At 37.0% G+C, this 21,909-nt stretch overlaps 1 protein-coding gene across 1 annotated transcript in view; it reads left to right on the forward strand.

Annotated features, from left to right (window-relative positions):
* Positions 1-21,909, forward strand: part of GALNT2 (polypeptide N-acetylgalactosaminyltransferase 2) — an 87,036-nt gene that overhangs the window by 49,366 nt on the left and 15,761 nt on the right. The window contains exons 3-9 of the mRNA XM_058834098.1: positions 1,428-1,581; positions 6,446-6,544; positions 7,093-7,160; positions 8,079-8,144; positions 11,203-11,324; positions 17,927-18,014; positions 21,769-21,856. Coding sequence (XP_058690081.1) covers positions 1,428-1,581; positions 6,446-6,544; positions 7,093-7,160; positions 8,079-8,144; positions 11,203-11,324; positions 17,927-18,014; positions 21,769-21,856 — 685 coding nt within the window. The remainder of the gene's footprint in view (positions 1-1,427; positions 1,582-6,445; positions 6,545-7,092; positions 7,161-8,078; positions 8,145-11,202; positions 11,325-17,926; positions 18,015-21,768; positions 21,857-21,909) is intronic.

Here is a 21,909-nt window from a genome sequence, read left to right on the forward strand (position 1 = left end):
GTGCTGCTGGTGTACTTTATTTTTTCTCATGCTTGCTGAGCATTTGTCACATGCTGGAAAATAACAGAGCAATGTGATTTTTATTTTGTTTGAGTGAAATCCTCATGTCTTGAGGATGAATTAAGAAAATTGTTAAGGAATCTTCATTTCATGTGAATACTTCCATAAACTTCTTTTGCTGCTGTACTGTTTCATATCAATGAGATTTCATATATTGCTACAATTGACATAAAGTATACAGAAAAATGAAAATTTAATTTTAATATTTTATACAATTGAAAAAGTTCAACCTGTGGCAAGGACAACTACTGATCAGATAGCATCACAAGTTTTGCTTCTCTTCTATTAATCTTCGTGTTTTGCTTACAAATATGTCTTGGCCAAACATTTTAAATACTGAGTTCTTGCAGAAAGAACTAACCAAAGCAAGTTTTCTGTTAAGCAGCTGGGAACTTCCATCCCCAGGAACGTGTGAGATATGATTTTTCTTTTTCAGTCAGAGGCTCTCCAGGTGCAGTACAAGCTCTTTGCTACTGATGCTTTTTTCTGTATCCTTTGTCCTACTTTATCTACTAGCTAGTATCTTAGCTACTGTTTGGAGAATGGAAATAAGAATGGTTATCTATGTATACTTTTTTTGGCAAAGCCTTTAATTTGTATTGTGTATTGAGAAATAAATCCCCAAAAGATGCAGAGCTTGGCTTATTTAACTTGGTTTCTGGCAGATCTTTTCAGGTATTTGTTCTGCTTAACAGAGCTGTCTATAAATTTTGCTTCTGGTGTTAGATCAGCCAATTTTGCACCTTCCAGCTGTTCTTATTTCCCCTTTTTTGAGTGTTTATGTATTCTGGACCAAACTTTATACTTTCCCAGTGGCCTTAAGTAGCCTGTTTGAGTATTAAAGGGCGTGAGAAGTGTCACAGGTTGAAAGGGAGGGCTATCAGAAGCAGGAAGGGTCGAAACTAAAAGATTAAGTGTAAAGTAGAGCATGTCATGGCTTTTTTTCTCATTTCATATGTTGATTAGTAGTCTCTTATGGCCTGATGTAACAGACAGGAGAATTGTTACTGCAAAGCAGTATCAGAGTCTGGAATCAAACATCAAAAGTGTCACAGACAGAGCTATACACCCTTAAATCACTGTTCTCTTTATTTTCCATAAATATAGGTAAACTTCTGAATCCTTATGGCTGTGAAGCTTGCTATTCATTTTTATGCAGATTCTTTGCACTGTTTAAAAAAATTGATATTAATTTGCAGGATTGTCTAGACAAATCTAATATGCAAAAGTAAATTTTGATATTACATATAGTACTGTTGAAGTTTAATTACTTAATTAAATATTTCATCAGTTGTGTTTGGCCTACTGAATGTTGTTCCTTAAATCACAAATATTAAACTAGGTATTTCCCTGTTTTTCTACTGTAGGAAAAGTTCGGTGGCAAGACTTTGATCAAGACGCCTATGTTGGTGCTACCGTGGTGCGATCTGGCCAGGATCCGTATGCACGGAATAAGTTCAATCAGGTGGAAAGTGACAAGCTGCGAATGGACCGAAGTATTCCTGACACTAGGCATGATCAGTAAGTGCCAAACTGAGCCATGCTGGCTTAGATTAGCCTTTCTGTATTTATTGCTTGAGCTGCTTTTTCTGAAGCAGTTCTCCAGCTTTAGAAAGAACAGTAACAGTAAACTCCCCGATCCTTGAACAGTGGGTTAAAGAACAATACATCTTATTCAAATTTTTCTGTTTCCATGACTTCCATCAGCGTGTATTATATGTCCAAACTGGTGCTGCGTTTCAGTCTCTCTTTGTTCCTGTTTATCTGGTGGCATTTCTTGGTTTCTACATTTGTAAGTCTCTTTCACAGTGAGGATGATCAAATAGTGTAGCAGGTTGCCCAGAAGTCTCCAGGATTAGGGATATTCAAAGCCCAGTGCAGAGCCTGCTGTAGCAGGCACTGCCTTGAGGGAATTTGGGCTCAAGAGATCTCCAGGGCCACTTTGTTTCTCAGTCACTCTGTGATCCTGTTTGTATGTGATGATTGTCAACTATAAACCTAAAGAAATCAATTTATTCACACCCTGGTAAACATAGGACCGAGTTATACTTCAGGCTGCTTGTGCAGTTTCAGGAAACAGTACCCTTCACAGTAAGGAAGGATATTGTTTACTACTGGTTAGAGAAGACCTTCATTTTAAACAGAATTTAATAACTTGCATGAATCTTGCTTAAAAAAAAGGTTGCTCGTTAGGACCTTGTAACTTAAAAATACAAAACCTGGTTGGTTTGGTTTTAAAAGCTAGGCAAGCCAGCTCGAAACATAAAATTAACCAACCGTATGTAGTTAATTTGCCTGAGTAATTCTATAGTTAGAAGAATGTACATTCACAGATTTGTAAGTAGAAGAAGTTGAAAAAGACACCAGAAAAGGTTCCTGGTTTTTTTTCCCTACAAAGTTCTTTAATCAGAAATAGCCTAGTGAAGAAAATTTGTATAGAAACTCAGTCATTTTTTAAATCCCTTGTATAATAGTGTGGATTTAGGTTTCTTTACGCAAAGTATTTGTAGATGGAGTAAAGCAAGTAATTTGTTTTGAAGTGAATGTCAAAGTAGGAAGAATCTGGTGTTTCGCTTGCTGCCAAGAAAGCAGTGAAAAGCCTGTGGTGTTGTACTGAGGAGTTTAAAATGACTTTTGAGTTTTCTTCTTAGCATATATTATTCTTCCCATGAGAAATGTATTCTAACTTTTTAGGTCAGGTATGCTTTTCCATGAGCTCAAACTCAAATAACCACCTTTCAGAAGCTTCTATGATTCAGAGATCCTGAATTTGGATTTTTTTAGGTACTCAATAACCTTGAGGAGAGAGGGGGACATGAGCTAACAGACAAAGACTGTCCTTGGAGAATAACTTAGAGAGACATCCAGAAATAAATTATCTTACAATGGCCACGTTTCTTTTAACTGTTAGTCTTGTGATTATATGCTGACTTGCTTAACTGTTTTGACTAAACAGAGCTGGAAAAGAACCCAGAGAGAGAGATGTTACTGGGGAAAGGCTATATCTGAGCTGGGATTATTACTTAGACTTTGCCATGGAGCAGATTTAAGTGTCTATCAGTCTGTGAATTTTTTTTTTAAAGAAAAAAAAAAAACAGCAAAACAAACAGAAAAACAAACTGAAGCAATCATTCTTACAAGCTGTCCTTAATGAGTCCCTGCCATGTTACATTTAATTTTCCTTCTATTCTGGGAAGAACTTTCACTGCAACAGCTGAAAAAGCTGTGTGAAATATTTGTTTGCGAGCTGTGCAATGGAAAGAACAAAAGCAATGGCCGTAGGAAGAATATCTGAGCACGTGACACTTCGAAGCATATTAGTTTCTAATGAAATTGAAGACAGCTGAGTTGATATTAAGATCTTTTGTGGAGCTGTTGCAATCTTCTTTAAGGAAATAAGCCTGGGTGAGGAAATGGTTTGTTTCTTCTTAAGTCACTTATTAATTGTATTGATGTGTCTAAGAGGCTTTTTGACTTAAAAAAATTACATAGCTATGTATTTTAATTGCTAAAATTCTTTAGACTGTGTAGAAGCAGTTTATCAGGATTCTCCATTAGATATGTAGATGTAAGTGTAACCGTGCATCTTTTAATACTATATGGTTAAGTCTTTTTTTTACCTCATGTAAACTTTTGCTAGCAAGAAGACAAAAGATTTCCTCATGCTTTTTGTGAAAGCCTGCCAGCACTATCAGAAGACACTTTTGGTTCACTCATTTTAGCTGCTTGCCTTTGTTTTAAGCAAAAGGAAGAAGGGAGAAACAGGCAGATACAACATCAGAAAGGAAGTGGAGGGGACTCTGAGCAGGAACTACCACTTTGAACAACTCTAAGAAACCTCTGGGTTTCCTTTAGTTTCATGGCAGATTTTGGAGATCCAGAAAGTGACGAGTGAGTGTCACAATTGTAATAGGGAACTCGTAGAGCTGCCCTCCTGTGAGTATAAAATAGTTTCCCAAGTGGGATGAAGGAATAAATACTCTGTTTTTTGTGGACCAATGTTCACCATGTACGCTTTGGACTAGTGATATCTGATCACATCTTCTAACTGATGTGTTGTGATGATTTTTAGGAATTACTGCCAAGTACTATAGCTGCACTAAGTTGTGTTTTCTTTGTAATTTGGCACTTATTAGAAGCTTCTGACTTCACACTTAAGTTTTATTCTTAAATAAGGAAGAAACAAGCTTTCCTGTGTCTTTAGTACCAGTTGAAGTGAATGTTCTCCTTGCACTGGTTAAAATGCATATTTCTGTCAAAAAGTGGTTTCAAACAAATCACAGAAGTTTTGGGGAAAATGGTTAATTAAATGAACTAGTCCAAAACTCTGGGGGAAAGAATGTACTTTTTATGTTTTGACTGATTTTACTGACCTATGCTAAACATTGAAGGTCTTCATTGAAGTTTTCAGTTCAAGTTCTATCTTAACTAAATGTACTTTCTTATTATTCATATAAAATTGAAGTGCTGCAGCTTGGGGAGACAAAGTTTAATCTTTGTGCCTGAAATAATGACATTGTTTCTTTGGTTTGAATTTTAACTGTGGCCCTGTTGACACAGCAGAACAGGAGGAAGACTGATACTGAGTCAATTAAAGCAGGGATTTATGAAGAGCTGAAAACAGTAATACTTGTGAAACATTCCTCCAGGTTTTTTTGGAAGTCCAGAAGGCTTGTTTCTCCCTCAGAAATACATAGTAGTGCTCTTCTCTTGAGTTTTCTTAAAATTGAGAGGCTTCATTGCCTTGAGTAATTCCCCCTAATATGTGATCTGGCCCAAGTGCTCTCTTCTGCAAAGAGATTGATATACGTTTAATGAGACTTTTTAATTATTCTGATGCAAGTGCTTCATGTAATAACTGCATGCAAAGTAGCCCTGTCCTCTGCGGGCAATTTAAAAGTTAGCAGAATAAAGAATATCTTCTTTGGCGCTGCAGACTTTGGATTATAATAATTGCACGTCTTTTATCTGTCTAGATGAACTGCCAGAAGCTCACACTAGAGGAGCTGCTCTTTATTTTTCGGGAGCACACAAGCGTTTGAGATTTATTTGTTCCACCCTGGGCACTAGTGACAAAGCCATCTTGTATGCCCACCACAAAGCCAGGGATGGCCCTGCTAATCCGACACAGCAGTTGTAGGCTTGGCATACATAGACTGTTTTTGCTCAGAGCTGAGTGAGGTCACTGCAGCATGGTAAAGTTCTGTTTCATGCAGGCAGTAATGTGTGTGACACTATGGTTGTGTTGTATCAAAAACACCACAGGTTTTTGTAGGGTGGGCCAGGGCAAGAAGCATATTGCTGCTTGCTTTGCGATTCCCAGAAGTTGGAGGTTGCATTGTTTATGGTGCATGTTGCAGATGTTTAATCAGGTGTGGAGGGGGCTTTTATACAGGCAGAGGCCTAGTTTTAGAAGTGTGGGTGGCAAACTTCTCTTAAAAACTTGTTTGATCAGTACTGCACAGTTTACAGGAATTGAATTGCTGAAATAAGTACTGAAATCAATCACTGAATTTGCTCCAGGTGTATGCTAGTTGGGTTTATTCCTTCTGAAGACAAGTAGGCCTATGAAAACTCTACCTTTAATTAAAGAAATACATTGCTACCTTTAATTATGGAAGAAATACATTGCTGGTGTGTGTCACTGCACAAATGGCAATCAGTATCATAACCTGTCACATTGTAATGCTTTTGGCATAAATTCAATTATACGTTGTTTTCTAGTACTGTTAGTTTCTAATACAATGAGCGTAATATCTTTTTTAATATCTTTTGACATAGATGGAATATTTCATTATCTTTATGATTTGGAAGGATATGGTTTCATGTTTAGTTGGCTCAGCATTGTCACAGCTAGCTCTGTTTTTAAGATTCTGAATGTTATGATCCTTACAAGTTCTCATTAGAATGAAAAACTAGTTTTATCTATGAGGAAGGTCAGGATGTTCCAAGAGCTTTAAAAATAAAGACAGAAGTGAAACACATGCCATTCTAAAGAAGAAATGTGTGGTAGCCTGTGAACCTGTGCATTTTTGTTGAAAATATGCCTATTCCTTTAGATGTATTGAATGCTTTTACTGTAAAAGAAGGGTTCTTCGTGCTCAGCTGCACAAAAGACATTTGACATAGTGCAATGATGATGGTGTGGTGACTTTTCTGAACCTGCCCATCTCTGCCACTGACTTTTTAGTCTTTTGTGTACTAAAACAGTTACCAAAAGCGTCAAAAGATAAGTTGATTGCAATCTCACTTGATAACAAGCTATTTCGTTCTTCTTCAGCAGTGTGTCTATGAGTTTAATGGATGAATACTTTGCAGTGAAGGCTGACTGCCAAGCCTGGGATGTAAAAATTATGTTGAAATGACAAGGTATCATTTCTTTCAGGTGTCAACGGAAGCAGTGGAGGATAGACTTGCCAGCCACTAGTGTGGTGATCACCTTTCATAACGAGGCAAGATCTGCTTTGCTTCGAACAGTTGTCAGGTATGCATAAGAGAGTAATTATTCTTTAAGGCCATTAATTTCTGTCAGGTTATGATAAGCAAGGGAAGTAACAACCCATTGTGTTCTTCTGAACTATTTGCGGAGGAAAAAATAAATCTTAATTTCATTGAGATCTTCAGTTCTTACATCCTGAAGTAGTGATGTTGAACAAAATTGCACACCTTAACTGAAAGGAATGAAAGCATGGGACTGATTGCCAGATGATGCTTGGAGGCTGGCTCTTTCAAGAAAAAGTCAGGGTAGATGGATTCCCAGGTGATACTTGACTCTAAGATATCTTCAAAATTTCCATGTTGGACATTGTCTAATGGAGGCTGGAGTAGTGGAGGTGGGAGAGTAGGGAGGCAGGGCAGAAGGAACACACAAAATTATATATATGCCTCTTTTCGTGCTTTCTGTAAGAGCAGGCCAACAGCTGTTGTTGAAACTAACATCCTGGGCTAGGTTCTGCTGAAGCTTAAATTAACTGCTTTATGTTATGGAAAATTAACACTGCTGGAATGTTTTTTTGTTTTGGTTTGTTTCAGTGTCCTTAAAAAAAGTCCATCACATCTTATTAAAGAAATCATACTGGTGGATGACTACAGTAATGACCGTAAGTACTTTTACAGGGTCCTGCCTTAGTGTGCTAATTCTGGTAAGATTTTCTGTAGAATGCTGATAGGTGACTCAGTTGAGAATAGGACACCTGAATAGGAGTTTGCAGAGACTTGGCCAAAACCAGGTCTTAACTTTTCCGTATCTGTCATTGTAGTAATGTGAAGTTTCTATAAATATTTACAGTATATTTTATTATTTTCTCTTAGTTATTATTTCTCTGTCTGAAGGACAAGAGTGTATCTTTAAAAAGAGCCATTTCACAGTATGTTATGTTAAGTAAAATTAAATCCCATAGGGCTTGCAACAAATATTGTTGTAGTGCTGTTTTAAATGAATGCCTGTCTCCATCAGTCTCTCGGAAAAAATCTTACTGAATCTAAAATAAATCATTGTCTTGTAGGTACTAGGGTGTCATGATATAAGTTTAAACAATTGAAATGGACATCAGAGTAGTATTTCTTAGAAGAAGCTAATGTTTATATTTGCATTACTTTTGCTAATACTAGTTTGGGTCAGGTTTGTCTAAATGTTGGTTAGAAAGTGAGCTTTCTTATAGGCAATAAAACAGTTTATTTAATCCTATGAAAGTTTTTTTCCTCTATGCAATGTACAAACTGTCTAAAGTAAGCAAAGAAAAAAGTAGTTAAATAAAATTATTTCAAGACTTTAAGCTAGCTTTAAATAACATAATGAAGGTAGTAATTTCTTAGCCTGGTAATTTTTCTTTATTTCTTGTGAGATGAGTATCTAATTACGACCCCAAAACTTTTTCATCTACAAAGCTTTTGTTTTTCTTTGAAGATGGCCTCTCTTCTGGTATGCAGTGTTGGGTGTCAATCTGGTTCTCATAATTTGATTTTTTTTTAAATTTTTTTGGTGATTTTTAAATTTGTTATTGTTTTATTTTTTCAAGCTGATGATGGTGCTCTCTTGGGAAAAATTGAAAAAGTACGGGTTCTTCGAAATGATCGCCGAGAAGGTAGGCTTACTTTTATGGAGGTAAGATACAAATTCCACTGTGTTGCTTTCTCTGTTAGTTTTCATCAAGTCTTTTAAAGGAACATTCTGCTTTATATTCCTTATTGGAAGAGAGGTCTTCACTTTATGAATCTTCTAGTAGAAGGAATAAAAAAAATCTATCTGTGCAGATAAAAACAGTAATTGTGATTGTTTCCATACTGTCTGTGCACAATTGCCCATTGTTGACTTCTGTGGTGAGAGCTTCCTTCAGGAATTTAATTTGATCTTCAACCTTTCTTTTCTGTTACTGTACTGAATCATTAGTTAAGCTGCTTCCATTGTACATAAGGTCTCATTGTAAAATGTATCTGTGTTTGAAATGATGCAACTGAAAAATACCTTCTTTTTTTGATGGTTCCCTTATTAGATATCATTTTATGGATTTAGTTGATGGACAACCAGACCAACAATTTGCTTTGACTTAAGAGGGTTTGAGCAGCCAGGAGGGCTGGGACACCAAGTGTACTGGTTTTGATGAAGTCAGTGAGCCCTATTACAAATTTGTCTTAGATTTGTGTTTTCTTCTATGCTGCTTTGTGAATCTCACATCACTGAGCCCTTCAGTCAGCAGCTCACTGACAATGGAGTTGAAAGTATTAGATACTGTTCTACAGCTGTTTGAAATAATAACTTAGATTTGACAGTTGAAATAGCTGACTGAATTAGCACATGTGTGCTTGCTAATTTTTATAAGCTGTATCTTCTAGGCTGCTAGCCTGGCCTGGGGAAGAGCTGGAATCATTAGATTGTCAGGAAGTGGAAATGATATGCACAAAACCTGTATTGTCCCATAATTAAAGTTATTGCAATAACTGATGGGTTCTTAGTATTTAAATATTCTGTTTGGCATATGCTTGTGAACAAAGGCTTATTAGGAAAGCAGGTCTTTTATGACTTGCCATGGTTGGCAGGTTCTGAGTAAGTCAATGTCATTTTTCTGTGTATCGCTTGAAGATGGAGAGAGCAGTTAGGGGAAAAAACAGAATGAAGTAACACATTTTTGATGTTTGTTTCTTTTAATTTTAAGTTTGAAATATTAATTTGCAATGCATATACAACCACATGCTTAGGAATGTGCACTCAGTATATCTGAAAATTAACTATCATTTGACAAATCTATTATGTCAAAATAAGAACTGTTTACAGATAGAAGACAGAGTATTCGTTTACTTTGTGTTTGTGTGAGATTAAGATTAAATATTACACAAATTAAAATTTAAGAGAATTGGTGAAATTAACCAATGTGTAGGATTCTAAGAGTAGCTCGGTAGTATGAACAATAGAGGAAAGCAGTGTGTTTTAAAACGAAATTTGAAATAATGAGATGGTGTCAGTGGAGGGGATGACATTAACCACCTTTCATTCAGAAATAAATATTAGTAGCTTTTAGTCTCATTGGAGTATTACCTGTAGTTTTATGGGAACAGGTGTGCTTGAGGGTGTGGTAGTCTACAGAATAAATGCTCAGTGGAACGTTTCATTTATGGACAGTGGAACCTTTTCAGCTCTATTTGTAGTAAGCTTGAATGTGATTGTGGAGGACTCAATGACCAAAGTGCTCTCCTCCATTTTTTTGTCACCAACTCTACAATTCTAAACACTATTGTGTGTTTTCTATAGAATTAGAGTAAGACAGTAGGTTCTACAACAACGTTATTTAGAAATAATAAGCTCTTGGGGGGAGGAATTAAAATTTTTTAAAAAAAGTATAGACATAGTGCTTGAAGGATGGTTTGATGTGGAAAAATGGAGCAGAAATGAAACAGAGCAGATTCAAAGGCTGAAATTGAGGCAACATCAGTAATTCAGTGGGGTACACTTAGATGTCAGTGTGCCACAGATAAAATGTAAAATGTTGGAGAGCCACTCACACAGTGAATATCTGGAACTGTGCTCACACTTGAAATGAGAGATAGGAAAAGGATCTTGATGGGGCTGTTACTGAATGTTGATGAGAGCAAACAGCTTTTCCCCTTAAGCATCTTGTATTCTGTTGGCATAGTTATATTTTGCATATTTATTTAAAGGGAGCAGTAAGTAAAAGGCTTGACTCTTTTACAGTATTTCAGTTGTGGGGGTGGGGAGGGGAAATGCCCAAACAAACCAGATCAGATTTAGTGGGAAACAATAAAGAAAGAAAAAGAAAAAACCCCTAAACTTGGCTTTTGGTCTCACATTACAAAAAGAAATCAATGATTTTTTTAATAGTAGTAGAAGAAAGTAGGGAGGAAATTTGCAAAGCAATGGGAGGAAGCTTGCTATGTGTATATATATATAGCAGGGAACTTCAAGGAATGGTGAGATCATCCAGCGAACAAATAGTAAAAGGGAAGGGAGGAAAGGAGCAGAGTAAATCAGTGAGGGTATCTGTGTGATCGAGACATAGAGAAGAACATTTGTCTTGCCAGAAGTTTCTGCCTAAAGATATCCATTCAAAACAGACAACCCCCAAACAAACTGCAAAACAAGAGAATTGCTGTAATCACAGAGGAAAGACAAATGGGTTGGGGTAAGGCTCTCAGATGGGAATTAATGAAGCATGGTTATTTCTTGAGCAGGTTAATAGAAGAATGTACAGACTGTGGTAAGGACTAAGATGGGAGTGGCAAAAAGATGGGGAGAATAAATTAATGATGGTGTTTTCAGTTGCATAGTAGAACTTTAGGAGACATACTTGTTTTCAGGTCCAATCATAAGTAAGATTTATCGGTGTAGGTACCACTTAGAGTAATGCAGACCCATCTGTATGTGTGTATTATTTGTTTTGAAAAGGTACTTTGCTTCTTCTGCTTAAATCAGATGGAAACCTGTAGAGTGCAGTAGGTTGGGCACTTGCGGGCTGTTTGGTATGGGGTCATTCCACTGAATTCTTAACTATCTGATTTTGATAATGGAGCTTGTGTATTTGCCTCATCTGAGTAATTCAACTAATTACTTACTTGTAATGCAATAGTTTCTCACTACTGTTGCTTGTTTTCCCCAGGAAGTACTTAAAACTTTTTATCTTTACTTCTCAGGCCTGATGCGCTCCCGTGTCAGAGGGGCAGATGCAGCACAAGCCAAAGTGTTGACCTTCCTGGACAGTCACTGTGAATGCAATGAACACTGGCTGGAACCACTTTTGGAAAGAGTAGCTGAGGTTAGTAAAAGGTTGTAAAGTAATTTCCTGAAGAAACAGCTTTTAAATTTTAAAGCCATCTGGTTTATACTAGATTAATTTTATTTGTTTTCCTAAAGAACCTTCTCCCCTGAATTAAGATGATGGAGATGATTGGAGTGTTCTATGATTAAAACATATTTTTGTTCATTTAATCTCTGAACACAGGAACATAAAATCTGAATATTTATTATTATCTTTGCAAGTAATTTAAATATATGCTTTCTTGGTTCTTTGGGGACCGCCTTAGTAAGCTGAAAATCTTTAGAGCAAAGTATGATTTTCCTCTACCAATATCATCTTGGTATGATTCAGTTTACCTGAATCTTTATGCCTCATTAAACTTCAGTGTGATAATAGGAGAGAGGACGACTTGTGAAACCAAAATTCTCATGGAAGCTAGCGATAACTAGAGGCTTTCAGCATCTATGAAAATGATGCTTAGTCTGTCCTGGAAAAGCAATTGAGAGGCTTGAGAGTGAAATGATACTGTTTTCTCCAGGGGTTAGTTACACTTCTTAACTTGCTCTGGAAGAATTCAGTTGAAGTGGAAATGGAATGAAGTTTGATTCCAAAAAAACACTGTGGAGTACTCAAGACAACAGGGTTTTTATTCTTTCTTAATTGTGCTCCTTTTCTGGAAAGCTAGTCTTTCAGGAAAGGTTTGGTTCCAAAATGCTTCTGATATAAATGGTTTTGCTAGGCTACTCTGTTTGGTTAATGACCAGTTCTTTAGTTATCTACCTTATGATTCCTTTGCATTTCCCCAAAAACAGAAAGGGGGAGAGAAGGAAGTAAACCCTGTATTCTCAGTATGCAAATGAAGAGGCAATCAATTGATGACTGATTTTCTTTATTCTGTTTGGTTTTGATGCTTTTAGAGTCATAAAATCATATAGGTTGGAAATGATATTTAAGATTATTTAATCCAACTGTTACCCAAGTACCTGTGAAGCCCACTGTTAAACCATGTCCCTGAAGTGCCTGCATCCATTTGCACATCTCTTAAATACCTCCAGGGATGGTGACCTCTCCTCTTCCCTGGGCAATCTGTTCCAATGCTTGACCACTCCTTCAGTGCAGAATTTTTTCCTAATACCCAATCCAAACCTCCGTGATATAACTTGAGTCTATTTCCTCTTTTCTATGCTAATTACTTGTAAGGAGGGACTGATCTCCACCTTGCTGCAGCCTTCCGTGAGGTTGTTGTACCGAGCATAAGCTCTCCCCTGAGCCTCCTTTCTCCAGGCTAAACACTCTCAGCCCCTCCTCAAAGGGCTTGTGATCCAGACCCTTCATAGCTCCCTGATACTCTTCTCTGGACACACTCCAGCACCTCAATGTCTTTCTTGGAGTGAGGAGCCCAGAACTGGATGCAGAATTTGGGGTGAGATCCCTGCAGTGCCAGATACAAAGGGATGATCACTGCCCTGGTTCCGCTGGCCACACTGTTCCTGATCCAGGCCAGGATGCCATTGACCTTCTTGGCCACCTGGGCCACACGCTGGGTCATGTTCAGCTGCTGTCAGTCACCATCCCCAAACTTGTAGCATCGCTACAGGAAACTTTGACCCGAGTGCAGAACCTGGCACTTCGCCTTGTTCAACCTCATACAATTAGCCTGTTAGATTTACCGGTTGTTCCAGAAATACTGCAAGTTGCCAAAGACACATCAGCAGTTGAAATCCTGTTTTGGAATAGAAATAACTAATAAGCTCAAACCTGGACACTGTTAAAAAAAGTACCCAGAGCCTACAAAGCCCTTGAGCATGAATACTATAGCACTTCTTCCTATTTTCATACCCATCTAAAGTGTTGCAGACTCAGAAGGGTTGGGGGAATTTCTCTGTAATTATTAACTAGGAAAATAAACTTGAAGACATTAAATATGTTTCTAAAAGAAGTGGAGAATGCTTGCAGAGGAAGCACTAATGAATTCTCGGACATGGGAACTGTTTTCAGGCCTTTTGTGTAAACTGTTTGAAGCATCTATTTATTCAAGGAATAAGAAGAGAAGTGGTAGTTTTGGTCAGCAAAACCCTGCATTTGCTAAGACAGTTACGTAGTCATTTTCCTGTTTCTCTTCTGTATGACTTTTTGCAGGGCATACTCATTTATCTTTCTGAAACTGATATGGAATTTGAAGAGGTGTTACCTTTTCATTGTAACAGAATATAAAAACCTCTTATTAAATTGCTGGCAATTTTGTCAAGATCCAGCATTGCACTGGATGTATTAGGTTGGAGAAGCTGGTGTGTATTTTTCTTTTTGCAGCAGCTACTTTTTAGTATCATGTGAATTATCAGATCCTTCAAAACTTGCTCCTTCCAGTTGTCACCATAGTACACACTAATTGTGTGCTGCTGAATAGTTTTCAGCTGTATGAGTATATTTTTCTATTCTTAAAAGATTGGTGTACTGTTAAATAAATAATGAATATAGGATTCCATTTAACTGTCATCTGCAAAAACTCCCAGCCAACAGATATGGGGATTGAAAGAGGAGCTTTTAAGCTTTCTGGTTGTTCAAATAATTAAGACTGGGTTAGCGTTCATGTACTGTATATGATAGCTCTTTGTTATTTTAAATGGATTAATTCTGCTCACAGGGCAGACAGTATGCTAGTTGATGTTAATTGGCAGTATTTTTTTATAGTCTCAGTGACAAGAAGCTGAAAACACGTCAACTCTTTTCTGCTCTGGCCTCACTGGTAACTTTTTTCAGGTCAGGGCTCCTGTTCATTAATACTGTGTTTTCTGATATGCGCCTGCATCTATTATATATCTGGTGGAAAGTGTATTTTGTTCTTTTGTTTCTTCTGTTCCAGAATTTCCCACTTGTCATTTATTTCTGTTGAAGTTTTGGGAGATTAGTTGTGTGTGTTACAAGAATTTATAGCTTCCAAGAAACAGTCTGAATCAAGTCAGTTCTGCAGTACTCTATAACCACTTTAGAAAGCTCTGCCTCTAACACCTGAGATACCAAGCTTTCCTCCTGAATTGAAGCATGATCCATGCCACAGTTTTCTTCTATCAGATGGTTTCCTGGTTAGAATATCTTCCTTTTTTCAGGAGCCATGTCTCCTTAGCATTTCTGGAGGGGGTCTGACTCTGCTAGGGATTTTTCTACAGCAATTTGTACAGAGAGCTTAATGCAGAAGCAACATACACACATGGTGACTGCTTTAGAGTTCAGAATGTGTACTGATACTGATGCAACGTGGAGCTGGTATATCTTCTTTGCTCCTTCCTGGAGAGTGGTTTTCTGCTTGATTCTTAAGGCTGCTTTTTATGCCCTCTAGATTTTTTTTGTTTTGTTTGTGTGTATATGTGATTAAATGAGGAGACAGTGGAAGCTAACCCTTTGATTCCTCAAAAATGTCAGCTTAATAATAAGTACTCATAGTCCTGAAAACATCAATAGCTACTAGTGATTTCATGGGCACTTGTCTATGTGGCTTTTTCCATTTCAAATTTCTAAACACTTCGACATTCTGTTCTTAGAATTCAGCAATGGTATGAGAAAAATAAATTGAAATATTCTGGTGCAGAACTGAACTGATCTGTTTTTGTAGCATAGCAGTAAATCCTCTATCTCATTTAGGAAGGTATTTTTAAATAAAGATCTTAAAAGGAAGAGATAACTAAAAGTAAGAAGTGAGATGTGGTTTGCTTTTTCATGTCTGTCTCAGATTTTTTGATTTTGAGTGAGTCAACCTTTAACTGGCACAATACTAAAAAATATATTTTCTCTTAAGAGTGTTGTTAAGTTTAATCTCTGAAGGGTCTTGAGACTTTCAGAAGGAGGAAGCAATGCATACAAAATCTCAAGGATAATTTCTCATGGTTTATGAGAAAAATACATAAAGTCTAACTCTCTACAGCATTCATAACTTCCTTACAAATTGTCAAGATGAAATCGTTTGCTACCAATTCTCAGTGCTAGAGACTTGCAGTGTTTGCAGGGTATTTCTTTTCATTACCTTCACCAAGAAATACATGGCATTCCAGTTGCATCTTCCATTAGAAGGCAAAAGATTTTCTATGTTAAACTATCCTAATACAAGGTACTTATTTATCCATGGTGTGATTAAAGTGAGCAGCTGATTTTTAAGCTTTTAAATTAGTGAACTCTGTAATTTGGGGACCCATAAGCTGTTTTTTAGATTAGTCTCTGCATCAGCAACTTTCTAATGCTCTACAAAGCATCACCTTAAGAATATACAAAGCTTTTTTCTGCTTTGCTACTGAGAAAATCCTGTAATTTCAAGTCACTGAAGGACAGCACATGTCCAAGCATAGGGTTTATACCTTGGGCTGAATGCACATGGCCTGGGTATTTGGCTGTCAGAGAAACAAGTGGGACTTGTTTAAAACATGTTAGGTGTAGCAAATGGTGTTAATGTGGTGTTACACTGATATTGATAGAAATAATCAGACCAGCAGTAAAAGCCTGAGGAAATCCCAGATGTATAGAGACAACATGCTACCTGCTTATGCAGCTTGATGAAGATAAGCTGGAGCCTAAATGAATCTCTGCCTAATGTGACACCCGCTAATTTGGGCAACTTTTACCACCAGGCTCAACCTGGCCAAGTAGAACCATTTAAAAAAACCCAAATCTTAAAAATGTTTTTAGAGAGGTGCATAGATGTATAAGCTGTCTCAATTTCAGCTAAGGAATAAATGAGAAAGAAGGGAAGGATGTTCTCATTTTTGTATTTCATGCTCATAGGTATACTGTGAATTACTGGACTTGATTTTCTGTCTCATCAGTCTTTATTTAAGGAAGTTTCCTAATTCTATCACTATATATAGAATGCCTAAAATAAGGGCATTTCAGTGATACAGGAAGGTGTACACACATAGAGAAGACTTTGCAGTGAAGGTGCAGTAAATTACAATTTTTAAGTAAAATACAGTGCTTACAGTTTACCCAAGTACAGCACAGCAAAACTGTGCCTTGCTTGCCATTGCAAACATGGACTTGAGGCTACCACTAGCAGAAACAGGAGCTAATGATATGATCGATGGGGGAACATGGCAGGTTGGCCTTTTTTTGTTTGCATTTCTAGTTTACTTTATACCAAACTAATTAATTCTTAATAGCAGACCAGGTCAGATGTTATATTACAGCTCTCATAAAAGCAGATTTTTGGCCTGGGTGGCATAGCTACAGTGATAGTAAAGGGAATGTAAAAAGCAATGTGTCTTCTGCTTTTTTTTTTTTCTCTTGGGTTTGCTTCCATTCTTCTTTTGGATGATACAGAATTTCATGACCTTTTGCTCACTCAGGCAGACTGACCTAGTAAATGCCATTTATGTAATTAGGGCTTATTAAAAATCAGCAGGGATTCAATAGCTAAGATTCAATAAAAGAAAAGAGGTGTTAAAAGTTGTTAAAAGTTCTTATTGGACCAAGCAAAGCATTTGTCTAAGTTGCTTTTAAGTATCTTCTTATGAGCTCAAGCTATTCTCATACTAATTTGGTTCCAATCTGTTCCGTAAAATACTGATTAGCAAGGGGGATATATTGCTTGAACCACTGTTTAGAATATATGTGGTGTTGTTTCAAGACATAAAATATATTCCTAAAATGGAGATGTTTAGGTTGTATTTTTTTTAACCATGAGAAGTTTCTCTATAATAGGAGTTACCAAAATATCTCCTGTTTGTTGAAAACATTTTTCTAATATTCACAGATTTGATGATATGCTGTTCTGAAGTTATCTGTTCTCTGAAAGACATTAAATGGTGCAGCTCAAAACTTTTAAATTCAAACAATAAGTCATGGAGACAAACTGGCTTAACCATAATACTGCATTTCTAACATTAGATGAGTCTTATTTTAGAACACTGAGGTCTTGTGATTCTGCTGGATGATACACGTGGAGTTGTTGGAAAGATTTTTATTCTCAAACTATCAGCTGAAATAATTAACATTGCTCAGAATAGTATACAAGACCATGGTTGGACAGAAGACTGTGGTTATCTGTGCCACTGGAACCTTGGCTGCTGGAAATTAATAGCATTCATGAGTTTGAGGTGCTTTTTAGGTTCTCTTTCCTAGCTAAGTATCTGTTATTGAAGTGTGATTCTTAAGTGTGAAATGGATTGGCATTAACCTAAGACTTTTCAGATTGCAGAAGGGCCCAAGTGTCCCTTAAAGGTTAAAATAATAAGACTGTAGTCCACTGCATGCCTGGATACTTGCTGTGGAAAATATGAACTGCCTGGATGAATTTATTTGCATTGGGTTAAAAAGTAAGAATGGAAGGGCTGTTTGCTTGACTGCCTTTAGAACCACAAGTTTATGGCCTTCTTCAAAAGCAAGTCAGAAGAGGGGAATTACTGAATAAAAGTAGCCTAGAATAGAAAGAGGATTTCCAGTCATATCCTATGGTTTCTGCTCTCTGAAGCAGTGCTGTTCACAGCATGGGCTCTTCAGAGCTGTAAGTGGAAGCAGGGGGAGAGCTGGGGAGACATGCTAGTGAAATCCTGCTGAACTGTTCAACATCACATCCTGCCTGAATCTTTATATATTGATTTCATTATTTCAATATTACTTTCTAACATTTATTTTAGGACAAGACCAGAGTTGTGTCTCCTATTATTGATGTAATTAATATGGACAACTTCCAGTACGTGGGGGCGTCAGCTGATTTAAAAGGCGGTATGTACCTGTACTGGAATACAGACTTTAAAAAAACCCATCAAGAATCAAACCTCATAATCACTGCAGTTGTGGAATGGGCAATTAACATACTGTTCTTCCCTTTCATAGATCTAGTTTCAAGTTCTGTAGGTCACTTGCTTCTTGACTTGGATTTTAATTGGCCTTATTGTTCTCTGCTTTAAAAGTTCATCTTTATCATACTAATTCTTATAAGTTTATGCTGCCTTATACCAATATGCAAGACTTGCTCCAAGGTTTATAGGATTGTGTAAATGTGTCAGAAAAAGCTAATAGCCAGAGCTTATGGTTCTCTTTTTAGATAACACAGGCTTTAATTGCTTACTAGTTTAGAAGCCCATCAGCAATGCAGTGTCTATGAGGTTTTTTTCAAGATGCTGGTTTACTTTAAAAATTAAACTCTTCCGAATAAGCAGAAGGCTTTGGAATGTGTTTTAAAAAAATAAATGTTTGTTAGCTATGATCTGTAATTGTGAAAACACTCACATGTGACCCATGAAAATTTGCAGTGTTTTTATAGCTTTGCTGTTAAAAAAATACCCTGTTAAATTGAGAAGTACTACAATATCAATATGTCTAGGTAGTGTAAAGTGTTGACAGCAAAGAGCAGAATGACTTTTGAAGCCCTAAATAACAATAAATAAAAAAAATTCTTCTCATCTTGTTTCTCGAAGAGGGAGAAGGCAGCTACATGCTAAACTCCTTACTTATTACAGATTTTTAAAACTTCTTTCAGTGCTAACAATAATCTAGTATTTAAAATAGCTGTTCTCTACCCACTTACCCCCTTTTTTATAACTATTATTTGTAAATAATTGTTCCCACAACCCTGGAAACCAAACTGTCTGCATAAAAGGTGTAAGATGAGCCATGGTATAAACATTAGAGTGCTGTTCTCAATGTCACATCGTTTTCTAAATGGACTTTCTTGAGTGAGGAAGGAAAAAACAGTTTCCAGTCTATTCTTTCAGATTCTAGTCTCTAACTGCTCACCTAGGTTGTTACAGTGAACTAAAATAAAAGCAATATTTGCATAATGTTGCATGTGCTTTGTAGCAGTGATCTGGAGGTGAGAGTTTCTATATACTTTTAATTAATGGTTTGAAGTGACACCTACAGTGCATATATTCACAGTATGCTAATGTATAGTTCTGTGCTATTGTGTGTGCCAGTATTATTAAACCTTAAGGCCTTTACCCAATCTGCTCATTAAACATTAACTACAGAAGTCCCTATACCATTATGTGGCTTTTATTGTTGTCTGCAGGAGGAGGAATTCTTTCTTTGAAACCTTAGATTGGTTGCTGCTGGGTTCATGTTAAATTCTTCTCAAGTGAAGTGGGAGAGGATTGAGGGATTGTTTCACTTGCTACTGCCCTTCATGCTTTATCTTTGAATCTACGTTTCCCAATTCATTTTTCTATTACTTTTTAGTACTCGTTTTTTCCCTTTGTACAGTATAAGGGATTGGGTTTTTCATTCTTTTAAGGTGCATGAAGCCTATGTACTTCTGATAGAGGAGTGAGAAACTGAGGAGTGAGAAATTTTTTTAACATTAATAGATAGTGTGCCAAGCTATTTGAGGGTCAGTTGAAATGTAAACAATATATTTCTTGTCAGTTCCCAAAAGACAGATTGCCATGCTAGAGGCACTACAGCATTTGGCACCACAGGACACTTTTACTGGGGCCAAGTCTAAACATGGAAACTGAACTATGCTTTCAACGTTAGGTAAAGTGTCTGTGTGGCTAGAGCATGGAGAGTTGAAACAGCTGGGACAGCGTTTGTGCCTGGTCTGTCTTGATAGGACTTAATCACCCAAGATGAGCAACCTTGCAAATTGTACACATTTTTTTTCTAAGTAGACACATCTGAAGCAATTCTCAAGTCTGGCCAAAACTAAATTTATGCACTTCATGTTACAGGCTTTTTGTTTGGTATTTGTTTTTGGGGTTTTTTTTTGGGGGGGTGGGGTGGCTGTTCCAAAAGTGTTTACGCCACCCTGAGAAACACTATCATTACTGGAGGAAGCTGTATTTAACTGAGATATAATAGTTTAGAGTATGCCTGTGCTGCAGTTTACACTGGCTGGAGTTTCATACTGGATATGCACTGTGTTTAAAAATACTCCTTTTACAGAGTTACTGATACTATCTCATTGAGTGCAGATTTTTCCCAGAGTCTGTGAAAATGGAGATGGAAAATCAGTTTTGAATGGGTAGAGACTTTATACACTTGTTCGGTTTGTGAGAGTGCTGTGTTCCAAAAGAGACCCCTTGTGTTCAGTGGAGTACACAGTAACTCTCTCTCACTGCTGCTGCCGGAGAACAGTGGGTTTTTCAATTTCTCCCAGATGCAAGTAATTTTGCTGGCTATCTGGGATGAAATGCAGCTTTTTAACTGCATGGAAATATTGGAACTCATTTTACTCTTCATGCTAGAGGCTTTGCAGTACTGTGTGTTGTAGCCATTTTTCAGTTTTGCTACTTGAAATTTTGGAGCAATTTGACAGTCTTTCATTTTTACAGTGCAATGCTTCATTAAATACTCAGAGAGAAGGAGCTGCCATGCATGCTGTAAAGACTGTTTAGAGTAATTTCTGTATTGTGTTTGATAAGTATCTTGTGAGTTAAAATGAAAACTGCGGAGTTTTTGCCTTCCTATGTCAGTCATTGCTATGCACCTTTACAGATGCAGATAGGCAGTTTGTAGAGCTGTAATTGTTTTCTGTTTACATTAGCTTTTTTTTCCATTTCCCTACAAAGCTTTATCTTTATATTGGAGAATGAAAACTATTGACATCTGTGCACCAGAAATCTGGAAATGATTCATTACATGACCTCATAGGATCTAAATGTGTTTGGCAGCAGGCAGAGTGTACAAGGCTGATTTGCTAGGTGTACTGGGAGAGGGCTATGGGTCTTGTGCAGTTTTTTAATAGATGTTCATAATTATAAGCATAACGCAGCACAAAAACTGTTATGAAACTGTTTCCTGTAGGAAGTTTGTCCTACACCAGCTCTGTATCATCAGCTAAAAGAGGTAATTTAATGGCTCTAATTAGAAGGCTGCTATAGGTGACCTACTGATCTTGTCTGTTCTGGTGATCTTTATGCTCCTGTGCTTTACTCACAACAGGCCCAGACCAATTGTTACTGGGTGTTCACACTTACATGTATATGCATAAGGAAAGTAAGATTTTGGTGCTCTGGCACTTGCCTCAGGTTTAAACAATGATGCACTTAAAAAACAAAATGGGAATGTACGAAGTTAAATGAATGTTGAGAAAATAAGTGGAACCTACATAGCTCGTTGTGACCTTCATGATGGAGAGCTCTTGCTGTTAGAGTACCTTCAAAAGTACTGCATAAAGCTTGTGTAAATGTAAATTTGAGATCACTGCTAGAGTGGAAATGCAGTAAAGATGGTTGGGAACATTTATAATGTCTGGAAGATCATCATATGATCTTTTCTATTTGATGTAAGGATGCCTCTTGGGTTTCCTACTTTGTGACATAGATGAAGACAAGAGATCTGAGGTTGATGGTTAAGATTTACTCTTTTTCCTTTACCTTTCATCTGGACTCCTTCTTGTTTGTTTTCTACCCAGAATTTTGCAGAAGTGTAAATTTTTAATTTTAGTTACAGTTCCTGGTGTTTTTAGTGAGCATTATGTTACTACAATTTGAATGATGACCACAGTAATTTTAACATCCTTCTTTTCTTCTTGAAGGCTTTGACTGGAACCTTGTATTCAAGTGGGATTACATGACACCAGAGCAAAGAAGAGCACGACAAGGAAATCCTGTTGCTCCCATCAAGTATGTCTGTATCATCACTTCTCAAATAGATTGTAGTTTGCAAATAAGTAAAG

This window comes from Poecile atricapillus, chromosome 3 (genome assembly GCF_030490865.1).
Source record: "Poecile atricapillus isolate bPoeAtr1 chromosome 3, bPoeAtr1.hap1, whole genome shotgun sequence".
In the NCBI taxonomy this organism is placed as follows: Eukaryota; Metazoa; Chordata; class Aves; order Passeriformes; family Paridae; genus Poecile; species Poecile atricapillus.